Source organism: Sceloporus undulatus, chromosome 5, assembly GCF_019175285.1.
Source record: "Sceloporus undulatus isolate JIND9_A2432 ecotype Alabama chromosome 5, SceUnd_v1.1, whole genome shotgun sequence".
Taxonomy (NCBI): Eukaryota; Metazoa; Chordata; class Lepidosauria; order Squamata; family Phrynosomatidae; genus Sceloporus; species Sceloporus undulatus.
The window spans coordinates 92,614,015-92,640,495 of record NC_056526.1 but is presented as its reverse complement, the minus strand read 5'-3'; the positions used below and the strand labels follow the sequence as shown (position 1 = coordinate 92,640,495).

Sequence of the window (26,481 nt, the reverse complement as noted above, 5' to 3'; positions counted from 1 at the left end):
CCTCCCCTTCCCCAGTGTTGCAATGCCTTCAACCCATTTTCCTCTTCTGCTAGGTAACCTCATTGTCTTCCAGTGGCATATTTATGCTAACAAACAGAATCTTTGCCCTAAGTCCCTATTGCAGTTTATCTCCTCATTCCACATTCATAAGATCACATTCACTGATCTCAAAGGTCAAGGATTTTTGTTTTGTATATACAGGAAAATATTTTAATTCTATACACTCGGCATTGTATTGTGTAATACATTTGACCTGGGTTACAGCTGCAAAATGTAATGTAGAATTTGTCTTGATATACTTGAATTACCGTATATACTCAACTATAAGTTGACCTCATGTATAAGTTGAGGGCAAATTTTGGGGCTGAAATTATGGATTTTGATATGACCCATGGATAAGTTGAGGGTAAAACTTAGGGACATATAGCAAAGGATCCAAAGAATGAAGCAAAACAAAACACTGTCAAAGAACCTACAAAATTCCAGCAGACATAGCTCTTTGTGGTTACTCTTAAGGCTGGATGGATGAGAGAACAGAGGGGACCAGTGCTTCCAAAACAGATTATACTTTTGTCTTTCACCAGGGGATAGTTCCTTCTTTTAAATAAGAGTTAAGATACAGTACTTACATTGATTGACCCATGGGTAAGTCGACTCAGTTTGTTTGGGTCAATTTTTTGATCTAAATTTCTAGACCTATACATGAATATATACAGTAAATTCAGATTGCCACCCGATTGAAAAGTTTGGCACTTGCCAAATAGCTCTCCGTTAGGTTTCCGTTCCTCTGTTAGAGGAAATGGACCACATTTAAAATTGAAACATAGGTGATCAATGGCTCGATTGTCATATGATGCCTCCAGAGGACCTACAAAGTCATTCAAAATGTGACAGAAGGCGCACAGAAATATCAGGACTTTAAATTTCATTTATCTCATTTATATGACCTTTCAGGATCCAAACACCACCCCCATCTCCCGACAGCTCTGAATTCAACTGTTGTCTCAAGAAAGGATAAGAAGAGGGATTTGTTACCAGTTTGTCCTTGCAAAGGTGGGAGCAGGTAATTTAATTTTTTAAAAAAAGAAAAACCAAAGGAAGTTTTCCATTTTCAAACCATAAAAGTTTAAGTCAGATAAAATTGTGTCATTAAAAATGACGTTTTGATGGATGATTGGGTGGAGGACTGAGAGATAATGCATTATCTTCAATTAGTGGGGAAAATGGCTTCAACAGAAATGGATTGCCTCCATTAGGAGAGCATCAGTGAGACCCACTGTGTTGGCTTTATGCCTTCATCAACAGAAAATGTAGTCAGTGAGAAGTCTCATATTGTGCCTCAGTTTTTGCTTGCAAAATGGAAATAACAACATGTATTATAGTGTTAATGACAGGATGAATAAATAAGAAATATGGCAAAGTATTCTGCTTGAGAAAATTATTGAAATGTTGGGTTAAATTGTCCTTAGCTTTTAAACTTCTGGAATTTAGCTTCACTTTGAATGTAAAGAAATAATGAGGGAAACAGAAATCTAACTGTGGTTAGAGCTAAGGAAACATAGAATAAATAATATAATATAATAAATGTTTAAAAGTTTACAGTAAATCTGCTAAACAATCAATAGTCCATATACAATAAATGTGAAGTCCATATAATTTTATAGCAGTACATACAGAGGTCCATTGGGCATGAATTCCACACTGATGTGTTGGGCGGCTGCAGAATGGTAATTGCTTTAGTGAATGAATGTATTTCAAAAAATGATTATGCTCCTGGTTTTTTAACACTTCAAGCTTGGTCTAGTGGGAAGAACTGGAAGATTAAATGAACTTTAATATCAGCCACTAAAGAAGATGATTTTGGTATCTTTTGTCTTTGTGACATGTGTAGAGATGGCATGATAGAACTGAATAATTGCAGTGTCGAAATGCCTCTGGCCTTTCTTTTACTGAAGGCTTGTTTCAATCTAGTCGTCAATCTTCCCCCAGTTAAAATTGCATGCCTTCACATCTCCAACTATAAAATTGTACAGACTCTGTATTTATTACAGATGGACTATTAATTGTTTGATATAATCTACTGTGAGAGCCAGAATGGTGTAGTGGTTTGAACATGGGACTACAATTCTGGATGCCAGGGTTTGAATTCCCACTCGGTCATGGAAACCCACTTTATGACTTTCAGCAAGTCACCCTTTCTCAGAGAAGAGCAAAAGTAAACCCTTTCTGAACAAATCTTGCCAAGAAAATTCCAATAGGTTCACTTTAACATCGGCCTAAGTAGGAAATAATTTGAAGGCACAAAACCAACAAATAATCTACTGTCAATGTTTTAACATTTTTAAAAAGTATATATGCATTGATTTATTTCATGACTCTGTTTCTATTTACTAGTGATGTGAGGTCTTATATTCTCTTTTGTAGTTGTTGTGCTAAAGAAATATGGAACATGTCCCTGATCAAGGTGTTGCACCTATGCTTCTTGAATAGGAGACTCTTTTAGTACCTTGCATGTATTTGCATGTATTTAAATGGAGGTGGTTTTTTTTAGTGTTCAAGTATAGGGTCTGTTGTGAAAAGGAAAAATTAAAATTAAAAAAAGATACTCTAGACATGTCTAAACCCTTGAGCATGCCTGAAGCACTTCTCTCCATCCCAGTCTTTGGGGAAAGAGGGTTGGAATCTTTCTAAGTCACAGACCAAATTTCCCATAAACAGCTCCAAGGTAATTTTTGGAGCTATTTCTGAAAAGGTCTAAGGAATATGACATGTTTTAAATGCTTTTTCAATTAGATAGATTTATGACATGAATAGAAATGGCATGATAGAAATGAATAATAGCAAATAGGCCTGCCAGCTGGAAGGTTCTAAATCACAAGCAACACATTCATATATAGATATAAAAACTTTAAAGCAGAATGCCTCACATTCTTAAACAGACTATTGCTGGCTACCCTCCATACATTTTTTCAAATACGTTGAGTAATAAAAGTTATTTTCTATAGTGTGTGTGTGTGTGTGTGTGTGTGTGTGTGTATGTAACCCAATTTTCAAACCTCTAACATTAGATATACAATACACAATTTTTAGGCTACATCTAAGCTGCAGAAACAATTAGTTTGACACCACTTTAACTGCCAAGGCTCAATTCTATGCAATTCTGGAAACTGTAGTTTTGTAAGACATTCAGCTTTCTCTGTCAGAAAGCTCTGGTGCCACAACAAACTATAAATCCCAAGATTCCATAGGGTAGGGTCATGAAAGTTATTATCTAAGGTAAAGATAATAGTGTTTTCTTTTTATTTGCAGTTTTTCCACATTAACAGGGGTCCTTTACACCTAACCCCAGCAAATGTGGAAGAACCAATGTAAATGTGATTCATTGATAGCACATAGTTCTCCCTGTGAGCCCATGCTGTTAAGTGAAGCAAAATGAAGAGAAAGAGCAAAGGTGTTTAGAATTTGGCATGGAGTTTTAAAAAGTAAGAAACGTTGGCTGAACTAGGCTTCCTTTACCTGCCTACGTGAAGGAGTAGGGAGAGGAAATCAACTGCAGTCTTGGCATTGTTAGAAGGAAGTGGTTTCTTTTGCCTGCTTAGAAGAGGGGTGTAAGCACCACACGGCGTACACAAGGTGCCACATGGCGCTACACGGCACTTACGTAACAAGTGTGCCAGTGGCACAATCGTTACAACGCCACCGCAGCTCTAGAAGAACCCACTTTTTGCAAGTTTTTTCCACCGGTGAAAAGCCATGCGGTTTAGGGGCTGTGGCATCCCTCCAGCGGAAAAAAGACCGCCGCCAGCCCGGACATTCAAGAAGGTATGTACAGGGCCTTAAATACCATAAGAGGGTATGGATTTTGTCAGTGATACTATAGTTTTTAGTACCTTGTCAAAAATGATATATTATGTTTATACTTTTAAGTCAAATACATCTTCTTAGCCTCTTCCTACAATGGCTGTTTCACACGCAGTGGCAAATGGAAGCCTGTCAGTGAAACACTTGGCAGGAACCCTCAGACCTTCCCTTGACAAACATGTCTGCATACACATGGATTTAGAAGCTTGCATTTTTCATATCCATATACCATATTATTCTAGGTGAATGCTTTTGATACCTTAAGTGCACACTTAATGCATAATTTGGACCACAGCTGTAATTTGATAGTAAGTTGTTATTTGTACCCCACTTTTTAACCCACACAGTGCTGGGGATTCTCCTGTAAGTGTACTGACTGCTTTTTCTTCTTGAAAAATGTGGACTGCTACTTTGTTAACTGCTATTTACTACCTTCTTTAAAAAATTAAAATAAAATAAATATCTACTACCTAACTTGTAAGGGTATTGTCTGGATCACAAGATCTGTAACCCAAAACACTGATGTTGATGACTAGATGTTGTCAAAAGGCTTGATGATAAGAATCCAAGCTATATTTCATAAATATTTCCTGTAACTTCTTTAGAATAAAGTAGCCAGTGCACATGTAATCTAACACACTTAAGACATTCTCGAGAGCTGGTGTGGTATAGGGGTTTGAGCACTGGTTTTTGACGTTGGAGAACAGAATGTTCAGCCATGGAAACCCGTTGGGTGACCTTGGGTACGTCATAGTTGCTCAGCCTCAGAAGGAGGAAAAGGCAAACCCCCTCTGAACAAATCTTGCCAAGAAAACCCTGTGATACCTTAGGGTTCCCATAAGTCAGAAATGATTTGAAGGCACAAAATAACAAGAACAAAACACTTTTTTTCAATAAAAATCTCTAACAGGACAGAATAGAGTTTGTACAGGGACCTTAATATTTAAGTTAGAAAATGCTCAACTACTTTTTTCCTACACAAGAAGAACTTGGGTATTGTCTATTGGCAACAGAGAGCAATAGCATAGCAATATAATGTACATTTCTATACTGCTTCATAGTGAACTAAGCACTAAGGGGTTTGCAATCTGTAAGCCAATAGCCCCCAACAAGCTGGGTATTCATTTTACTGACCTAAGAAAGGATGGAAGGCTGAGTCAACTGGAGTCCTCTGGGATCAAACTCACAACCTTGTGGCTGCATTTAACAACTGTGCCACCAGGGTTTCTGGTTGATTGGAACGTACAGTTTGGACAGTGTGTACTTAGCCTTTTTTGGCCCTGTAAAATTGTCCATTCTAGCAATGCAATTCTACACATGCCTACTCAGAAGTTCCATTAATATCAGTAGGGTATTTTCTGACCATGTAAATAGGACTTTGCCTTAAGCAGCAATAAATAAATAAATAAATAAATGATTGATGTATTAAAATGCTATTAATTTCATTTTTTTTTCACAGTCTGAATCAGTATCATACATAAGATTGGGTTTTGTTTTTTTAGAGAAAATTATTTATTTTACATATTTAAATATAAAAGTGAAATGTGTTGGACATATCCCAATGAAGGAAATATTACATGTAAAAAAAATAGTGTCCATCTTGCATTTAAAACCGGACACTGATCATGGAAGATTCACAGAACAGCACAGGTCTTTGTAAAAATGGCACAGAAATACTTTAAAAAGTATAAAATATATTCACATGTCAGATTTCCCATCGTCCAACCCGCTCCCAATCCAATTCCAAGTACCTATGTGGAAACCGGGGAAATATTCATAGCATTCAAAGAATGTTCCTTTACATCTCTTTTAAGGGTGTCCAGTAACACTACACAGTAGTTTCATGTTTCCATAACCCAGTCCTGATATTGCCTGTGCTGTCAGCACTCAGTAACGTCCCATCCTGGGAAGTGTTTTTCAATGGCCCATTCTGGACAGCTAAATTTAGGCCATAGGACTTCTGCTGCCCTTCCAGGTCCTCCACAATTGGTTTCCTCAGCACATCCTTTTTGAGGTTTTTTGGCACTGACTTTTCAGTATTCCAGTGTCCTTTTTGAACAGTACTACAAGCATCACTGCTGTCATGTTGGGACTGGGTATACTGCCGTTCCCTATAAGCCAGATATGCTCTTCGACTCCTTGAATGGCCTTCACTGATACTTTGTCGGCTTTTGGTTAAACCATTTTGGATGCTTCCTTCTACACTAGTGGGGACATCATAAGCGTACTCCCGCAAGACTGTCAGTCTGCTGGCACGATGTCCTTTACTCCTGTTTTTGTGATGGCGTCCTGGGTGTCCATTTGTCCGTAAAGGTACCTCAAGAGGGGCCACATGCATTTTGATGTCATTGTCCACCGAATGTTCAGTAAGACTGTTATCAAGTGGAGCACCAGTGTTCAGTGCTAAGGAGCCTGGTGGACACTGAGCAGCTGCGGCCTGGATGTTGGTTAGTTTACAACCTTGAGAGGAATTTTTTAAGCTTGATGCACTCTTATTAGTGCAAGATGACTCTGCACTACTATTGGTGCATTTGGCAGATTCTCCATTTGTCCCACTTGCACTGGACGAGGGCTGAATATTAACTTGTACCGAGTATGTGCTCCTTCCAGGGCAGCAAGCTGTTATCCAAGCATGTCTGACATCTTCTCTATTAATGCAATGATGTGTTAACAGAAAACCACTCAGGCTTAAACATATGGCTGCAAAAAAACAGCTGAATACCAAATCCAATGGGTAAGGCAAAGAAACGGCAAAGGCCCCCAAAATCCACAGTGTCACATACAGAAATAAAGTGAGGCTCACACCCAAAAGTTGAGCATGAAAACTGTGTTCATTTTCCAAAGCTGAAGTGGAAACTAGAGATACAGAAATCGAATCCTGATGGTTTAGAGTACCATGTTCATTGGGTGCTAAACGCTGCTGTTCCTCAGTTGGCTCTTTAAGCTCAAACTTCCGCTCAGGATGTCTTTTCAGTTGTATAAATATGCTGAGAAAATACACACAGTTTACGAAAATAATGAAGCTAGCAGGTCCATAAAAAGCTCCTAAGCTTGGTTCCCATGCCATCCAACAACTGTAAAAGAAAAGAAGCAAATCTTGAGAAAGGCATTCATTTTTTATGAGTTTTAAAAAAATATTAAGCATTCAAGTTATTTAAAAAGCAATGTATTTCAGCCCTTATAGCTCCTCAACTACATATCAGTGAGACAAAACTTACTATGCTGACTGAGGTCTGCTTCCGTAATTCCTTATATTTGCAGCAGCTGTTATTCCACAGACTATGACAGGGATCCCTCCACCAATTAAGTAGAACCTGAAAAACAACCCAGAAGATAATGAGACACGCTTTACCAGCTTCTGTGCAGGACCATCCAAAGGAAGGATTCCATGAATACAGCTTAGTTGGAAACTTATGTGCCAGCTCTTCTGTTTCCTAATTGAACTACTATATGGGAAATGAATGGAAGCATCACGAATGTGGCATTCTGTTCACAGGAGATACAGTAAACTGCCTAATACTAGATCAGACTATTTGCAGTTCTGGTCCAGTAACACCTTATTTGAACAGCAACAATTGTTCGGGGATTCAACCAAATATCTTCTCACAACCTGCTGCATAATCCCCTCTGAACTTGTGCCCAAGATATGCCACCTTTTCCACCCCTAATAATTGGGTTTATGCAGAGAAAATTCCGAACAGATTTTCTCATTTGTTTTTACATATTGGTTTGTATGAGCAACAGAATTTCTCTACAAATACTGCTGAGTTATGAAGAAAGCTGACCAGTTTATGCCACCTTGTGGACAAATGCAGATTAACACAATTAAATAGCACACATTAAGGAAAATGAACCCTTGGGTCTAGTGGGGAAGCCACTGTGATGGGAGGAATTTGATATAAGCATTTTTTTTTAGCCAGAAAGGGTTTAAATGATCCCACCCTTCCTCATCACATATCTTTTTGGAATATATTCTGAAATTATTCTGTTTTTCTTTTAATACGTAAACAGTGCAGTTAGCTGCACATTATATAAACACATAGCAGGAATCCTACTATTCTTACATGCTGCATTTTAAATCCTTAGATATGTGACGACCAGAGATAAAAACAGGAACAATTATGAATGTCTCTGTGTTTGTTGGTGTGTGTGCGTGAGAGGATAGGTAGGTTTCCATTATATGGGAAAGAAAAGATGGGGGATTAGGCAACTGCAGCAGTTTTCTAATCCAGTTTTCTGCCCCGGACACTTTGAGGGGCCACATGAAATAGAAAAATCAAAACAAACAAACAAACAAAAACATTTTCAGTTTTGAAAAACAAGTATTATTCTGATGTTAGGTAGATCAGTGTGTGTGTGTGTTTGCATGGATATGTGTGCAGACTATTTAAAAAGGTGAAATGCCATTCCTGGAAGCTTTCAGGAAAGTAATATACTGCTTTGGTGGGCTAGAGGAAGGCTGCTCCGGAGAGTCTGGAGGGAGCTAGAACACCAGCAGGGGATGCCCAAGAGTGAAAATTTTCCAATCCCTGAACTATAAAGCGCGTAGGTGGTAAAATTCCCTCTTTTTCTTGGATGGGGAAAGATGTATCCTTCCTCCACAGATGTACACGCTCTCTCACACAAGCACAGACATAAACATATAGAAACCATGTATTTATATAAATATATATGTACACTTTTATATGCACATAAAATATGTAATAACAAATCTTAATTTATATATACTTCTGCAGAGCTTGGAATGGTATTTTTAAAAGTAGTGGCAAAGAATGGTTAAATCAGTAGTTAGTAGATAGCATGTAACAAGCACAAAGGCTGATGAAATTTTTATATGGGTACATTGGCTCTACATGATACAGAAAGTGTGGGCTACTAGGATATCAAAGTACTGTTAGAAAACATATCCAGGGGTAGGTGTGTTGGCTATGTAGTAAAATACAATATCACAAAAAAATCTACAAAACAATGATAGTTTTGTTGGTCTAACCAACAAAACTTTCTGTATCATGTAGAGTACTGTTAGGATTGCCTAAGAAACACACAATGTTCTAGTGAAAAACAGCCTTCTACCAAGGCTGCCCAAGCAATCCAGCCATCATCTGTGGCCCTGTTCTTTGTCTTCTCACTCCTTACCACCAGACATTAGGCCTGTTAAGAGAGACATTTTGGTTAATGTACCTTTCCTGTGTAATGACTACCACAAAGAGGTGTGCCTGGTGCTAGTCTTAAGGTAGTTTTAATATCAAAGACATTGTATTAGGTTTAGCGTTTTATAATGTACAGTAGACCCACCACATAGGCTGGAATTAGGGGGATCCCTGTGAAAGTGAAAAAAACACAAATAAAAATCTTGTTTTTTAAACCTGAGAGAACACCTCTCTAGGAATCTCTAGTTCTCCAGGGCAATTTTGTGGTCAAGATCTGCCAGATGTTGACCACAAAATTGTGCTGAAGGACCTACAAATGCTTAGAGAAGTGTTCTCTCTAGAAATCTCTAGGTACTCCAGCATGCCTTTTGGCACAAGGTGACAAAGTCATGCTGAAGGACCTAGAGATTCCTAGAGTGATCAAATCTGTGAATAACCAGATTCACAAAAGTCAAATCTGCAAATGTGGAAGGCCAACTGTAATGTAAGTTGCCCTGAATAAGCTTTTGTTTGCAAATGTTATGGCTTTTATTTAAATAGCTATTTATTGTGTCCATATATTAAAGAATGGAAATATCAGATCCCTATGAATCTTAAATGAACTAAATGTGACTGCAGACAAAGAAATGGGATTCAAAAAGTATGAATCAATGATAGATCTTCCTATAGCTTTATTGTATCTTGTTGTGAAATATTCATGGCTTGGTGACAGAAAGCTGTTTGTAGTTCTTGTTCATTTAAGAGCTGCATCAGATGCCATATCATGCCCCAAACTATGGAACAATTGCAGAGTTTACAAATAGTAGGCCCAACTCTATTTAATGAGAGCACTTGACCATGATTCATCATCACTGGTATGTTGTATTCAAGTCATCTGTCCAGGAAATTATACCAACAAGAGGGGTTTGACATGCGCATGCCCTCATCCCTTTATTGTTCAGTTTATAGCTTCCAGAGTTACTTGGATTTCTTATTATAGTGTAATCCTATCTTCTCTGATATGTCAAAGATATAAATTTAGCAATTTGCCAATGATATGGCTTTATTATCTCAATCTAGGCTAGGATTAATGCATTGCTAGGAAGGTACTGATACTTCCAAGGTGTTTGATAGGATCAGATCTAAATTATGCACATTTACAAAAAATACAACAGCTTTGCAAACTAAAGATGTTACTAAACTGTTAAATGTATGAATTTGTTACTTGACTAGTATTAATGTGCTATGACTTGATATTACTGTGTAGCTCTTCATTCTTTACATGGTCATTTCCTGTAAATGCCATATGAACAATGTATTAAATAATTTTATATATTATTTTAATTGTTCCTGCTCTTTATGCCTGTAATTTTTATACAGTCAATCTTTTATTACTTACACCGTGAAAGTTTTTACTGAAGGTCATCACAGAAATCTTCAAAATTGCCTTTAGCTTCTGAACCATAAAAATGAAGGAGCGGGACTCAGCTTGAAATACTCATGCTGGAACTGAAGCTAATTAAAAATGATGGATGAAATACAACAAAACCAACTTCTTTCCCAAGTGTGGATGTGCTCTAAGCATGCTAGCCTTAGTCTATACCTAGCATTTCACTTTCTATACAGGGTTCTATTTCTCGCAGCAGAAATCCCATCAATGATACACTAAATAAAGCAGAAAATATTTCTCACCTAAGCATTGGTCTAGGGGGTGGTGGCGGCTCATCAGGATCTTGACATCTTTTCATTTTCTTAGTAACTTGTTTATAGATATTTCTAGAAGTGACTCCCATCCACAGTAATGAGGCAAGTGTGGAATAGTGTAGAATTATGCCAACCTGCAAAATAGGTGTCAAGTCAGTAAAACATTCACATGGGATATAATATCTACTTAGCATATCATATGTTTAACACATGCAGTAACAACAGTGCGGACACATCTGAAAGTCTGCATAGCAACATACACCAAGCATAGATGTGCTATTTCCTCTATGAAATAACTACTCTCCTAAGATAAACTACAAAGGCTTAATTATTAATTCTCAAACTACTGGGCAGCTTGCCAAGACTAGTAACTTGGTAAGGAATAAATCCTAGTGTCTATACTGAAATGGGTATACAGTGCACCTGTGTCATACACAGGTACATTATATGCTGCTTTCAGCATACACTGTGCTGCTTCTTCTGATGCCATGTGCACAGCTATGGCAGATGGGGAAAAGTTAAAACACTTCTCTTAACGGTCTTCTCACAAAGCAGCACTTCACCCACAGAAGGCCCATCAATGCTACCATTACATGGATTCGTAATGTGTGATTTCATCTCACAATGACTAAATTTGCATGCAATATACATAGCTACTCTCCCAGTCCTCGGCGGCAAACAGTAATCCTTCCTAAGCGTCTAAGCATGGTAGTTTTGCCAAGGTTGCAATTTCTTTTTGGAGGCTCAATGATTAATTTAGATAGATGAAGTAGTAACAAAACTGTGGTATTTTAAAGTCTGTATGGGTAAGTACAAGCTCAAATTAATACACGAGAACTGCTGAAGCTACTTAGCTGGAATACTACTGGGCATATTCCTTGTAGATTATACTCTAAACCAGAGCTAGGTGATTTATAACCCTCTAGGTTTTGTTGGGACAGTAGCTCTCAAGAGGTGTAGTCAGTACAGCCAACAGTAAGGGATGATGGGACTGTAGTCTAAGTACATCTGGAGGGCCCTGCTCTACTTTTTTTTAAAATATGCTATATGTTAACAAATATGGAAAACAAAGTGGTGGTCCACAGATTAAAAATGATTAATATACATCTCCATCCACAAAGGAGGAGACAGAAAAGACTGCAGGCAACTACAGAACCATAGCATTAATTTCCCATGCAAGCACAACTATGCTCAAAATTCTGCAAGATAGACTCCAATCATACATGGAGAGAAAAACCAGAGGTGCAAGCAGGGTTCAGGAAAGGAAGAAGCACTAAGGACCACATTGCAAGCATATGAGGGCTAATGAAATGCACCAGGGAATTCCAAAAGAAAATCAGCATATGCTTTATAGACTATAGCAAAACATTTGACTGCACAGATCATGAGAAACTATGGATGACTCCTAAGGACATGGGAGTGCCACTACATCTGATAGTCCTGATGAGAAATCTGTACTTAGGACAAGAGGCTACAGTAAGAACAGAAAATGGAGAAACAGAATGGTTCCCAATTGGCAAAGGGTCATGCAAGGCTGCATTCTATCATACTATTTGTTCAAATTGTATGCAGAAAATATCATAAGAAGAGCAGGCTTGGATTTGAAAAAAGGAGGAGTAAAGAAAGTAGGAAGAAACAACAACATTCTAAGATATGTGGATGACACCATAATACTAGCAGAAAACATCACATACTTGGAAGAAGAAAGTGCAAAGGCAGGCTTAATGCTAAACAAAAAGAAAACAAAAAATGACCATGAAAGACCTACGCTAGACAATGAGAAGATCAAAATAGCAAGAGTTCCTCTACCTTGGATGAAACACTGATCAAAATGGAGACTGCAGCCAATAAATAAGAAGAATATTAGGAATGGGAAAAGCAGACAAGAAAGGGTTAGAACAGATCCTAAAGAGTAAAGATATACAACTAAGCACAGAAGTTAGAATTGGCCAAACCACAGTATTCCCCATCACCATACAGATGCAAGAGCTTGATAGTAAGAAAAGCAGCTACGAGGCAAACAAATTATTTTGAAATGTAGTGCTGGGGAAGAGTGCTATGGATATTGTGGATAGCCAAAAAGACAAATAAATGGGTCCTAACACAGATCAAGGTGGAAATCTCCCTGGAAGCCAAGATGATCAAACTGAGACTGTTGTACTTTGGCCATTTTATGAGAAGGTATAACTCATTAGAAAACAGAATAATGCTAGAAAAGGTGGAGGTCACGGGTATGAACTTACAGAACCTACGCACAGCAGTGGGGAGCAGGAGAGCTTGGAGATGTCTCATCCACAGGGTCCCTCTGAGTTGGGGCCAACTCAAGGGCAGTTAACAACAACATATGTTATCTGAGTGAAAATTTATATCAGAGAATCCTGAGGGTCCGCTATAATTTCAAAGAATACAGGTAAGATATTTCAGCTACTATTTAATCTTCCTATACATCACAAAAGTACAAGGAAGTGCTAGATATACTCTTGTGTGCCTGCGACCTAGGTGTGTACCCATGAACATGTTCCCACATCCTCTGTAATGCTTAGGAATTTGTTGGCAGAGAAATCTATGTGGGAAAGATCCTCTGGAGGAAGATAGTTTACTGCTCTACATAATGCCATCCCTCAACTATGTGGTGCGCATCTTTAAACAATAAAGTATAATCTTAACATAGGGTTCCAAAACGTACATTTTGATTTGAGTTTCCTAGAAGATAATATGTAACTGACATTTTATTTGAAAGCTGCATAGAAAAATATTCTGTGTGTTTCAACAAAATAATTGCTGCTACCTCTAAATTCTCTTATTACAATTTACTTTCCTGCAGTTTTCCAAACACATATTTCACTTACTGCTTGGCAGATGCTAGCATTCTTGCTCTGGGTTATGCCTCCAACAAACATCACACATGTCAGGAAAATATGAAAGCTGAGATTAACTAGCATGTGCCAGCTTTTCAGACTGATTCTGATGACACTGTTAAATAACAAAAACAACAGTATTTCACATACACAGTCAAACATAGCCAAATAAGACAAAACATTGATTTTTAACCTGAAGTATGTCATCAGACTTTCTGTGCAGGGATTTTGTGGGTAAAGATGCAAATAGCAATGCTAAATATTGTACTTTATGTTAAGGAAAAAAAGACTCTAAAGGTGGGAATTGGAGGAGAACCTAATGCATGTGGGGAGACAACAAAAGACTTCAATCTTTGTGTCTTCAGAGAACCTTGTTCTGCCAGTATCTCTCTGAATTTCAGGGAGTCTTGGAGGTACTGTAAGGTACATACTCCTTTTCATACAATTCAGCCAAGCCCATTCAGCCTTATCAATCCATATGAATAGGAGAATGCCCTAGATCATAGTCAACATTTTCCATCTTCATGTTGCAACACAATATTAGTGTCAGGGTTGTAAGCAATATTACTAGGCAAGCTTTTATTCTAGAATGCTTGTTAAATATTCTCATTAAACATTCTTTTGGGAAGCTTCAGAGATGTCTGAAGCTTCCAAAACCAATTCAACCTACCACACAAAAAGCACAAGGTTTCTCCAAACACAGTTTCAACTGCATTGAAATAAATTCCTAGAAACAGGATAAATAAGATCTGCAACTCCTTGTATATTACAAAGACTTTTTTGAATTGGTAAGTTATTCCGTTTCAATTCCGCAGGACAATTTTTCATGCACCTGCTATGCTAATACTGTATCAGACTATTGGTAATCCAGATATTAGGAGAAAACAAAATACAGCCAGTAATCTATTTGGAATAAGTAATATAAATAAGTTAATTCTACAAACATGCTACAAATATATGGAACAAAAATTAAAGACAAGCAGCTTAATGGCTATCTAAGTAAATAAATATAAAAATATTCATGTAGAACAAACATCAAACATGCTATGAACAAATCTTTATGAGTGGGACTTATTAGTTACAACATGAGACACAATCACTTCAATGGGTTTACTCTTGGAAAATAAACAGTGGATGTAGCAGACAACAATAATAAAAAAAACCTTTACATGTTCAGATTGCCATCTGTAAGTGGGGGGTTTATTTTTTACTGAGTGACTCTTTGAAGTCTGATTTGTTTTCAAATTCTTATTATTCCTTTTCTGTTATTTGTGGCAATGATTTTCTATGTCACTTACAAATAATACTACTCTTACCCTTTTGATTTACTTTATCTGGGAGATCTGGATGACAGATGTGGTTAGATTGCCTTCTATATGCATATGTAAGTTAGTGAACATGACATGAGACCACTGTGGACAACCCAAGTTATGGTCAAAACAGATCTGATGTTAGTTGTATATGAGCATTTCCACATTTATTTACTTTAGGAATAATTTAGTGGCTTAAGATGGTGCCTCTAAGCCTATTTTAGGAGATTCCCTCTCCACATACATCACAGCTCACCTTGTACAGCAAGATCCTCCAATAATCTGTGTCACATTATGAGGGGGCTGGTTTGGGGAGGAGAGAGTGGGAAAGCCTACTTCCACCAAGGTGTTTTCATGAGCCTAAATTTGACTCCAGTGCACACTATTTAATGAACAATGACATAATTGCTTTGGAAAGAGGATGTAGACAAGTGAACAGCTCATGTAGGTATAGCTTGTGAACTCTCTAGTTCAGAAAGAGTGATGCCTGTTAGAATGATTGAAGTTGTACTTCAAGTGTTACTATGTACCTCAGCTTTACAGGCAGAAATATATCAAAGATGGACAAGGATCTGAACCAGATTCAACTGTTATGGATATTAGCTAGCAGTAGAACAAAAGGTGGTTGATAAGAGTGCTTCTGAATTGTCTCACTATTTATACCATGAATAGTATTTTGCCTAATTTAACGACTTTTATATTACAGAAATGTGAATCTGGCTAAGTATTACTTGGTTTCATTACATAATATATGTTTGGAATTACATTACCTGTGGTGATAGATATAGCTAAGTTTGATCAGCAAAAGGCACATCAGCAGAACCACGGCAGACACATAAATAACTGGGTGTAGATAGCCAGGTGACTGAACATGTCCAGTTAAATCCTGGCAGATAAGAGAGCACAATAGAAAGCCATCAGTCCAATGTATATTTTCACTTGATGTTAAGAATTATACACTTCACTATAACCTTCCAAAAAGGAACTGGGGAAGAGACAAACTTTTAGTTTAGCAATTCAGAATCCATAAAACATAACTGCTGCTCTCCAGTGCTTATTTCAATGGTCTGGATCCAAGGAACAGAAAGAGTTATAGTTATTGAAGAGTGGATCATAATGCAGATAGAGAAGAATTATTAAAGCTGTATGAACCACTTAGAAAAATACAATGGCCAGATTTAGAAAACTAATGACTGAACTTCTGCGAACTTCTCCCAAAATTAATATGCTTGCTTAAATCCATTCATCTGAATAGCTCCTGTTAGAGAAGACAGAATAATGTTTCTTTTTGTTCCTCCAGGTGGCACAGTTATACTTTACATGAAACTGATTCCTTCCTTAACTATAAGCCAAAATGTAGATATTTAAAAAACAAATAGTCTGTTCTCTTTTTACTGAAGGATTAGATATAATTGTAAGAATCAAAGAAGAAAAATGTTCAGTTCTGGGATTAAGCTGATTAACTTTTTAAAAAATACCTACCAACGTTAACTGTTCAAAAAACATTTATTTTATCTCTTTCTGTATAAGGGCTTCACAGACCATGGCATCACATACTGAATTTCTTAATAGAAAGATTAAGCATAAACTTTGAATTTCATGGAGATTGAATATCCAAAGACATATAATTCCATGATCAATCTATACTGAAAAACTTATCAGATTTAATATGCATTACCATGATTCATATATGCATGTTCACATATGCATGTTATAGTTAAATATAAGCTGCTGGCAACCACAGGAAAAAACGGGTGAGAAACTCCCACTTTACAAAACCTGAGATAATGTGGTCAAGGTAACTCCAGTGGACAGAGATTTGAACCTAGATATAAACAAAGCACCAGTATATATTAAGTATAAATAATTGTCAAGGAACCTCTCTACTTTTGGATATAACATATAACCACCCAATACAGAAAAAAAATTTTTTTGGAGGAGGCTCAGTTCACATACCATCAAGACTGCATAGTTACTGAGTGAGTAGCACTGTATAGTAGTAACATTTTCATCTGAAGAAAGAATCTGACACCCATCTGATTTCCATCCTCCTTGTCCATTCAGCAAATCGAAGTCCCATTGTACTGCAACAGCATCTGCTCCATGTGCAATGCGCCGCAATGTCACGTTAATAGGAATGTCCTGATGGGGTATGTTTAAGCCATCTTGTTGTTTATAAAGAAATAAAGAAACAGATTTTTTTTCTTTATGCAAGGTAAAATTAAAGCAACAACTTTTTAAAGAGTAAAGACACAGGAAAAAGGCATGCTATTACAGTGCACCCTTGGCTTACGCGGGGGATCCATTCCGGACCCCACCACATAAGCCAAATGGCGCATAAGGTCAAGTCCCATTCGATTAAATGGGGCTCGTGCTTGTGGTGCAGGAGAGTACGTGCACCTGTGGCGCGCGCACCATTCATTCTCCTGTCGCGCAGCTTCCGCATAAGGTGGAAGCCATGTATGGGGCACCCACCTATAGCACGAGCGCACTGTGTAATAAAGCAGCACTGAGTTAAGGCAAAATTTGTAAGAAACAAACCAATTTTGGTGAGGATAACTGGTGTGACCACACTGAGGCGTTTCTGATCAGTAGCTAAAGTTGAATTTCCTGTTGTTGGGAAAAGTTTTCCATTGCGGAATGCAATCAGCTGAAGCTTGTAGACAGTGTCATCTACTGGCTTTATTTCTCTTTTATGCTTTTTTGAAAAAAGTGCAGGTGGGAGTTGTATGGAGGCTTCCACAATGGTGTTCTACAAGCAAACACATAAACAAACAAGGTTAATATTGCAGCCAAAAGACAATGGTTCCAAGGTGTTATTTGTTCCTGCTTTGAACAGTGGCTGCATCAATAGAAGTATAGTGTCTAGATCAAGGGAAGTAATAGTGCCACTCCATTCTGCTCTGGTCAGACCCCACCTGGCATATTGTGTCCAGTTCTGGGCACCACATTTTAAAAAGGACATGGAGAAACTGGAGCGTGTCCAAAGGAGGGCAACTAAAATGGTGAAGGGTCTAGAAACCATGCTCTATGAGGAACAACTTAGGGAACTGGGGATGTTTAGCCTGGAGAAGAGAAGGTTAAGAAGTGATATGACAGCCCTGTTTAAATATTTGAAGGGATGTCATATTGAGGAGAGAGCAAGCTTGTTTTCTGCTGCTCCAGAGACCAGGACCCGGAACAATGGATGCAAGCTCCAGGAAAAGAGATTCCACCTCAACATTAGGAGGAACTTCCTGATAGTAAGAGTTGTCCGACAGTGGCACACACTCCTTTGGAGTGTGGTGGAATCTCCCTCCTTGGAGGTCTTTAAACAGAGGCTGGATGGCCATCTGTCGGGTATGCTTTGATTGCGATTTCCTGCATGGAAGGGTTTTGGACTGGATGGCCCTTGTGGTCTCTTCAAACTCTATGATTCTATGATTCTGTCCTTCCATCTCAAAGAATGAATCCTTCTCCTCAATGTGTGCTTGGGGTAGCCCACACACATATTTTACGTTGCTGGTTCACTATATACCAATTGTAATGCTCAGTATCGCTTGACATACAAATCCTTCAAAGCATGTGAAGAGGATTCTTACCTCTGCCAGATGTTCCTAGAATATTTTTTTAACAAAAGGTTGGGGGGGGGGGAACAAAGTTAAAGGAATATGCAGCCATGTCCTAAACGTATAGCAATCTGTAAAAATTAATCGAACTGTGAAAAGTTTGGCAATCAATTGTTAGTGCCTACTAGACAATTAAAATGTAATGAATCTGACCAAAAAAAGAAATTCAGCGAATCGGGAAAGGGTGTGCCCCCCACATCCAGATCTATGACAGAAGAATGTTATTTTAGGATATCTCTAAATATCACTCTTAAACAACTGCTTAAAATTAAAACAAAGTCTACCGTGCAGCTCTTGACACTATTCAGCTGCTAAGAAAAACAAGGTTCCACTACAAGAATATCATTGTCTTGAATCCTCACAAAAAATTTTTATGGCCAAGAACCAGGCAGTAATTTTCAGATACTGTGTTTTTAGTCGGTCTTAGGATAAGTATGATACAAATGCCTCTGGGCATATCTCTGAATGCCTTTTCTAGAAATTAAATACAGTATAACCCTTGTATATGCAGGACAGATAACCACGGTTTCACTTACTCATGTCCAAAAAAAGTCTCCCTAGGCATCTGGAAGTCCTCCAGCATCTCTATGGTCAATGTTTGGCAGAAGCTGACCATACAGTCATGCTGGTGGATTTCTAGGTGCTTAGAGAAGCCTCTTCTCTAGGCATCTGGAGATCCTCCAGTGTGACTCTATGGTCAACTTCTGCTGGAAATACAGTATTCGCTGTTAACTGCAATTTCACTTATCCATGGTAACAATGGGAGCAGATTGTGGATACAAAGATTGTATTAAACTGCATTTTTTTAAAAATTAAATACTGCTTTTTCTAGAAATTAAATATTTCTCTGCTATACATACCCAGAGAACACAGACCCCCTATCTCTAAAAGCTGTCTGATTTGCTTCAAACTGTTACGTAGTTTACCATGTTTTCAGAACATACATAATTTTTTACTTTAATCTTTAAACATATGAATTGTTTAACTAGATTTTATTGTATAGCACATTGAGAGCATTGGCTTTAGCTTAGATATACTTATTTTAATAAATAAGTAAGCACAGCCATGTTTTCCTCAACTCAGATCAAGCAGCCCTTTATGCTAAAATGCTTTCCCAAAAAATGTTTCGTTCACACTCACCTACCTTAAGTGCCAGGCTTGACAATGTATTTGAAACATTGCATTTAAAGCCCAGTTGCTTATCAAGACTTCCATCCAAATCCCTTCGCCCATAGTCAGGAATTCCTATACGGTCTGCTGCAGCCACTTTCTGGAACACTGTGCAGGTCATACCCGTGAAGCCAGAACTCTTTAGTACATAAGCTTCCACAGCAATATTTGGAGAATACTGTAGAAATAAAACATTTAAAATGTTCAACTGTAAATATAACCACTGGTAAATATAACCATTGGTTTTCAAATGCTTTATTAATATCAGAAGAATGTCTTTAAGAATTGAAAGAGTGAAAGTGACTGGACAGGACATCAAATTTCCGAACAAATTTCCAAACGTTGTGCAATGTAACATAGATGAGGATCTTCCATTAAAAACTGGAGTTTCTGGAAGAAAAGAAATGCTGCTGTTCAAATAAAGTACTGCTTATTGATGAGAAAAAATGAGTATATTCTTACTGTGGAGTAAACTTGAGCTCCATTAGCTAGCCGGTATGTAGCAATACTTTGCAAGCACTGCACAATTCTAGTACAAGCTTTAGCTTCTCTCTGTGCCATCCACAAGATGTGTTCATCAGCTAGCATTATATTACTTGCAATATCAACCATCACATCACCGAGCTAGTAGAGAAAGAGAACAGAAGGGTTGACATCTGTGCTTATGTAGTATGCTTTACACATGATTTTTTTTTAACTTCCATCTATCCAAATATCTATCAGATAAGTTTGGTAATTTCATTTTACTCATCATGCCTTCAAAAATTCAGTTCAAAGCTCCTCCCTCTCCATTTTACAATTCCATTACTAAATGTAAAGCAATATATAGTAGTGAACATACCTGTTAGAATATTTGTGAATTTAAATTCTTATATATAATGTAGCAAAATCTCTTTGAGATTTGTTACTATCCCATTATTTCAACTTTTCTGTTTCAGATCTATTATTTATATTTCACATCTATTTTTGCACTGCATGCACTATTACTTTCAATGGTTGTGTTTCAGGGTTTTTTATTTTATTTATCTTGAATATATTTGCATACAGATTCTGGTCTCACTGTTTCTTTAGGAATAAGCAGAAGTCCTCATGTTTATAATCAGATCTTCAGCTACAGTTCTCCACCACAGACTAGAAAATACATTTTACTGAGGTAGAGAGCAAATTCCTCCTAATCATTTGTAATTCCATCTATCCATTTTAAGCTGAACCAAAAAGTTTTGCTCTTACACAGAACAATTATTTCCTGACATAATATTAAGTGCATGGAATAAATTTGTGTTTGTACAGAGCTGGGAATTTAAGATATTGTGGTGTGTCTGCTTGCTTTGTTTGGGGTTGCTATTACACAGACTAAGAGTGTGGGGAAAAATCTAAAAAGAAAATTTCCTTGCTATTATTGCTATACAAATGAACTCAGAATTATATGCCATGGCCTAGTCAAATTTGAAACCCTGTTGGGATAGGGGTATGAAAGATGGAGAGGAAATGATTGGCTTCCTGTGTTCTGCAAATCCTCTTATTTTTTTCTCCATAGACTAGTATTATAAGAGTAATTTATGAAAAATATTTTTGTCTGATTTTTTTAAATACATACCCTCACCCAACTTTTGCTCTATATGTTTGGTCTCAGAATCACCACTCCCCAGTGTCTTCAGCATTTTCAAAAATACTATCAACAGAGCTATTTAGAGAAACAGCATACACTGATGGCAAAACTGTGACGCAGTTAATGATGAGAATGAAACCAATGTAAGAACACTGGTTTGGATTCAGAGTACTGCCAGTGGAACAAAGGCCATACCAAGGGATTTTCGGGTTTATGCAGGCCTGGTTTTATTGGAGGTGGTAGGTGGGGGTGGTTTAGATTATTTTTAACATTTGTATGTTTTAAATTTTGTATGTTTTAAAAAATTAACTTTTTTGTCTTTTAATTAGACTATTTTAAGTGTTGTTTTTTTTAAAAATGTTGTTTTAATGTGTTTTTATATTTTGAGCTGCCTTGGGTCCCTTTTTGGGAGAAAGGCGGGATAAAAATAAAATTATTAATAATCATTATCATCATCACCACCACCATCATCATAAATATCATCCTTATATTGTAATAAATCAAACAGTAAAGCATGGCCTACATTTATCTCAGGTCATATTAAATCAGCTACTTAATGGAGGGTTTGGACTATTCTACAAACATTTTATGTGAAATTGTGGTAATATAGAGCTTGTCAACATATTTTTTTAAAAAAATGATACCAATGATTTCTAACTTAATTTCTAAGTTTCTTTTCAGTTTGATTAAAGAGGTTTAGTGTTGTGTGGTTTCCAAACATTTAAACAGGAAAACAAAGTTCAATAGTGAAATGTAAAGCTTCTTACCACAGAGAAACAGCTGCCCTTAAATACTATTTGATGAATGTTCTCTGATTTAATTGTTCTGAGTAAATTGTAAGAAGATTTCAAAGAAAACTGTTGGAAATTTAACTGATAGTATAGCTTAGCTTCAGAAAGAACATTTTAAAAAGGATTTCTAGAACTAAAAATAATTACCTCCTTGTATTTCTCAGCAAATCTTCCAAATTTTTCTATCATTTCAGCCACAAAAATAACATCCATTTTGTCAGAAAAGTTTGCTGCTTCAACAGTATAAGCTAGCAGTTGCCGAGCTGTTGCTACTGCATTAGTGAGATTCAAGGGCATCTGTATGGAGAACAGAAAATTGTAAAAATGATATAATCACAGGAAGTCAGTGTTTACCAGTTCTGATTACAATGAAATCACAAAGGCATAGGTTAGTTAATTTCAAAGCACACTGGATTAAATTATCTTTTATAAGCACTGTGTGTGTGTGTGTGTATAAATAAACCTTCACTTAAATTTTTAAAAACTCAGGAGTACAGTTACCCCCGGGTCCCCCCCCCCCCCCCCCCCGCAAGTTCCAAATCTCACGAATATTCAAGCCCTATAGGCTTGAATGGGCATGTGCATGCGGGGCATGCGTCCCATTAAGGTTAATGGTGGTCGCCCCTCCACAGATTTTCAAGCCCATGGACTTGGAGGGGCGACTGTATTTAATAATGTCTCCCTATCATATGGTTCTCTTAGACCTAATGTCCTTTAATAAGGAATCCAAATGGAAGTAGGAGGAAGGACAAAGGCCAAGATCCTGTTCTATTAGCAGTGTCCCCATTTGTCACATGGTAGTGTAATAATAACATCAGATGCTAGTGCCTTCTGAGCAGCAGATTGTTTTTAAGGAATACTGCCTGGTGATGAGGAGGGACCGAACTGTGCGTTTGCTCTAACACCAAGCTCAAATTTTCTCAGGCATTACTGCTATGATCAATATAGGTGCAGGTTAAGACAACTCTGAAAAAAAGAACTTGGTTACCAAGTGGATGTGGCTTATTCTAAGCAAAGAAAACTCTCCTTGACAGCATGTACAGTCAGTTTGTTTAGGTATCCCCTTCCCACTGAAGATAAAGAGCAAACCGGATCTCTCAAAAATCTCTAAATGATTTATATATGTTCTTCAGTAAGTTTGCCTGAAAAGCCTTCCAGAGTTTATTTGTAAACAATTCCACAAAAGAGATAGGGAAAGCATGAATAACCTGATTAAACATATACAAGACTCGAGTGGCATCATTTGCATATTGGCAACGAGAATAATCCTCTGCAGCCCAGAATCCTCCCCTATCACATCTACGCCAAGCTCTCTTCTCATCCTGAGAGCTGCCAGGATATATTCCACTGCCAGCTGAGTAACGAGTGCACAGCAGGTATGCAGTAATGCCTGCCAAAGTTCGGGGCCACCTAAAGAGTAGAAGGCAAACAATTAAAATAGAATAAAATGAATCAGACTAATTTACACAGCTATCATGAAAATATTAGTAAAAAGAATTTAGAACTATTTAACAAAATAAGACATATTGTAATCTATGTCTATGAACTACAGAAAAATCACCTTGTGTAGTTCAAAGAATTTTTGTAGTCTTGTGATGTTAAATGTTAGAGCATCCTCATTTCAGCACCCTACTGCTAAGACAATCTGACAATGTCATGTTATTGTTGTTGTTGTTTAAATACACCAATTCTTGAGAAGGATACCACTTTTCCCAAAGGAATTTGTTCATTCTTTATAATTCCAAACTAATTTTTTGACCTGAGAACCCATGCCTGAGTCAACAGGTCTGCTAACACTGAAGTTAGCAAAAGACAGCCTCTGGACCAAAAGAGGTTCCCTGGATCATATTATCTTCATCTTCTAGTTGCCAAACTCAAGACAGAAGAGGAGTCTGGATGGAAATCCATCAGGGGCAATAGGAGCCAGCAATCCAAATAAAAATAGAATTTGAAGACAATATTTTTCATTGTCATAATGATTTACACAGCATTGCTTAGAAGAGTAAAAAGCATGAAACTAAACTGTTTGAAATACCAAACTGATTTTTAAGCCTGAAATATAGTTGCTGGGTTTTTAGGGGGTGGCGGGTGGGTGGAGAGGCTTCAGTGTTCATTAGAAATATTTGCTTGTAACTACAGGAGTAAGGTGAGCAGATGATACTGAACACACCATATGAATTTGAAATTGCTTGGCCAGATCCACTGTACATGATTTTAAGTGAAAAGTATTTTTGAATAAAATATACACTGCAACCATGGGAAATTTGTTAACCACATCACTTAAAGTGTGCACTAGTTCTCTGAAAATAGGTTGCTGCTTTTGAAGTGCAAAAGGGATTGTATCCTATTCATCTCTCACTTTAACTGTAATTTAATAAATGTTGTATCAGTCAGCACAGTAATTCAAGTCTGAATGGTAACTCTACTTGTCAAATAAAGCATCAAACACTTTGACTCCTCTCAGAACCAGGACCAACAGTATCCAAGGGATTATGTTAAAGAGTTTAAGAACTCTGTAGAAACTATTTCATTCTCTCAATGCCGTAACACAGAAACTTAATTAAATTCCCCCCTCAAAACTCCATTTTCCTGCTCACATCTTTTTGTTTTAATAAGCAAAATAGTATTGAGACCAAGCAAAATGTACCAATCATTCAAAGGATTGTCCAGTTGGCCCTCCATATCCACAGATTTTTTATCCACGGATTCAAGCATCCATGGATTGACAATATTCCAAAAAATATAAATTCCAACGAGCAAATCTTGACTTTGCCATTTTATATAAGGACACCATTTTACTATACCACTGTATTTAATTAGACTTAAGCATCCACGGTTTTTGGTATCCATGGTGGGTCCTGGAACCAAACTCCAGCAGATAACAGTGGCCCACTGTACTGACTTCAGAGTCACAAGATGTATTCCTACTCCCTTTAGAACACTTGTGGAGACTACACTTTCACTTTTCAACCAAAACTGTTAGTTTGGTAACTACTGTATATACTCATGTATAAGTCTAGAAATTTAGGTTTAAAAATTGACCCCCAAAAAACTGAGTTTACGTATCCATGGGTCATTGTAAATATAGTTCTTTAAATTCTACCACTCACTGCTAGAATTTTGTAAGTTCTTTGGCACTGTTTTCCTTTGCTTCATCTTTTACATCTTCATTTACATGCCCATAAATTTTACCCTTGACTTATTCATGAGTCATATCAAAATCCATAATTTTAATCTCAAAACCTGCCCTCGACTTATACATGAGGCCGATTTATAGTTGAATATATACGGTATGTATCAAAGTGCCCTCTTGGTACATAGTTGGAATGCAGGATGCATTATGCTTAATACCAACAACTAGGGGTGGTGGTGGTGATCGTGGGACAGCAGGAGAAGATTATTGCTTTTATGTCCAATTTGAAGGTTTCCTAGAAGTATGGGGAGCTATTGTTGGTATCAGGATGCTAGCGCTAGATAACTTAAAATATAAGGTATCTTATTTTCAGAGAAATCTTGAAAGAAACATGCATTAAACATTTCAGTAGTTTTTTTTTAAAGGCTTGCTATTTTATATGTTGTTGTGGTGAGAAATAACTAGACTCTGTGTATGATGCACACTATATTAGGCAGTTGTAGAAAATTATATTGTTGAGCAAATAGCGAGATAGACTTTTTGAATTTCAAAGGACAATCAGATTAAAATGAACAAAGTACATCCAATGCACATGTACCTTTCTCTTTGCGCATATATATTTTCTCCCTGGAGAAGAAATGGATTTTAATTCTACTACTTCAATATGAAATGGCTTTGAAGAGGTACAAAACAGATACTTCCAGCTAAGCTCTAGCCATTCACACCAAGAATAATAAAGGTAAATGTTCCTGGGTGCATTTATAGCCATTTGCTCAGAATAATTTCCTATACAAATCAAACACTGATTTCTGTATGGCTTTAAATGGTGGAAAATAACACTTTGCTATTACTCTATACTACAGACAAAACCCTTTTGTAGAAAACCAAGCTCTACTGAACCTTCTAATGAAAAGATGGTTCCAGAAACTATGCTTTCTTCCAATGAATTCTAGAGGAGCAAAATCCTATTACACTAAATAATCACTGAGCAGTACAGGTTAATTTAAGCTCTTGCCACCTGTTTTTACTGCTAATTGCAAGTCCAAATATCTCCACATAATGTGTGTGTGTAAATTATGAACAAGCATCAATAAAAGACAATGGCTTTATTATTTACATGGCTGAGATCATATTACTACATTTTGAGGTATGTAATACGTATACATTAAAAAAGGAGTTATCGTCTATAGAGAGGATCTGTTATAGCTGGCATCTCCTGAGGCAATGTGTTGTTACACTGACCAGTAGAAAAGAGATCAAACTGACAAAAGTTGAAGAAATAAGTACCAAAAGAAGATAAGTGTGTAC

At 37.2% G+C, this 26,481-nt stretch overlaps 1 protein-coding gene across 2 annotated transcripts in view; it reads right to left on the bottom strand.

Moving 5' to 3' along the window:
* Positions 1–5,333: 5,333 nt before the first annotated feature.
* ADGRA3 (adhesion G protein-coupled receptor A3) overlaps positions 5,334–26,481 on the bottom strand; it is a 64,346-nt gene continuing 43,198 nt past the window's right edge. The window contains exons 9-19 of one of the 2 annotated variants that reach the window (XM_042468436.1): positions 23,249–23,450; positions 22,188–22,337; positions 20,103–20,264; positions 19,615–19,818; positions 17,404–17,614; positions 16,819–17,027; positions 15,633–15,748; positions 13,544–13,667; positions 10,683–10,828; positions 7,080–7,175; positions 5,335–6,935 (exon numbers count right to left, since the gene is read on the bottom strand). In XM_042468436.1, coding sequence (XP_042324370.1) covers positions 5,690–6,935; positions 7,080–7,175; positions 10,683–10,828; positions 13,544–13,667; positions 15,633–15,748; positions 16,819–17,027; positions 17,404–17,614; positions 19,615–19,818; positions 20,103–20,264; positions 22,188–22,337; positions 23,249–23,450 — 2,866 coding nt within the window. In that variant the 3' untranslated portion in view covers positions 5,335–5,689. Of the gene's footprint in view, positions 6,936–7,079; positions 7,176–10,682; positions 10,829–13,543; positions 13,668–15,632; positions 15,749–16,818; positions 17,067–17,403; positions 17,615–19,610; positions 19,819–20,102; positions 20,265–22,187; positions 22,338–23,248; positions 23,451–26,481 lie in introns of both variants that reach the window. The other variant, XM_042468437.1, reaches the window with a different exon arrangement.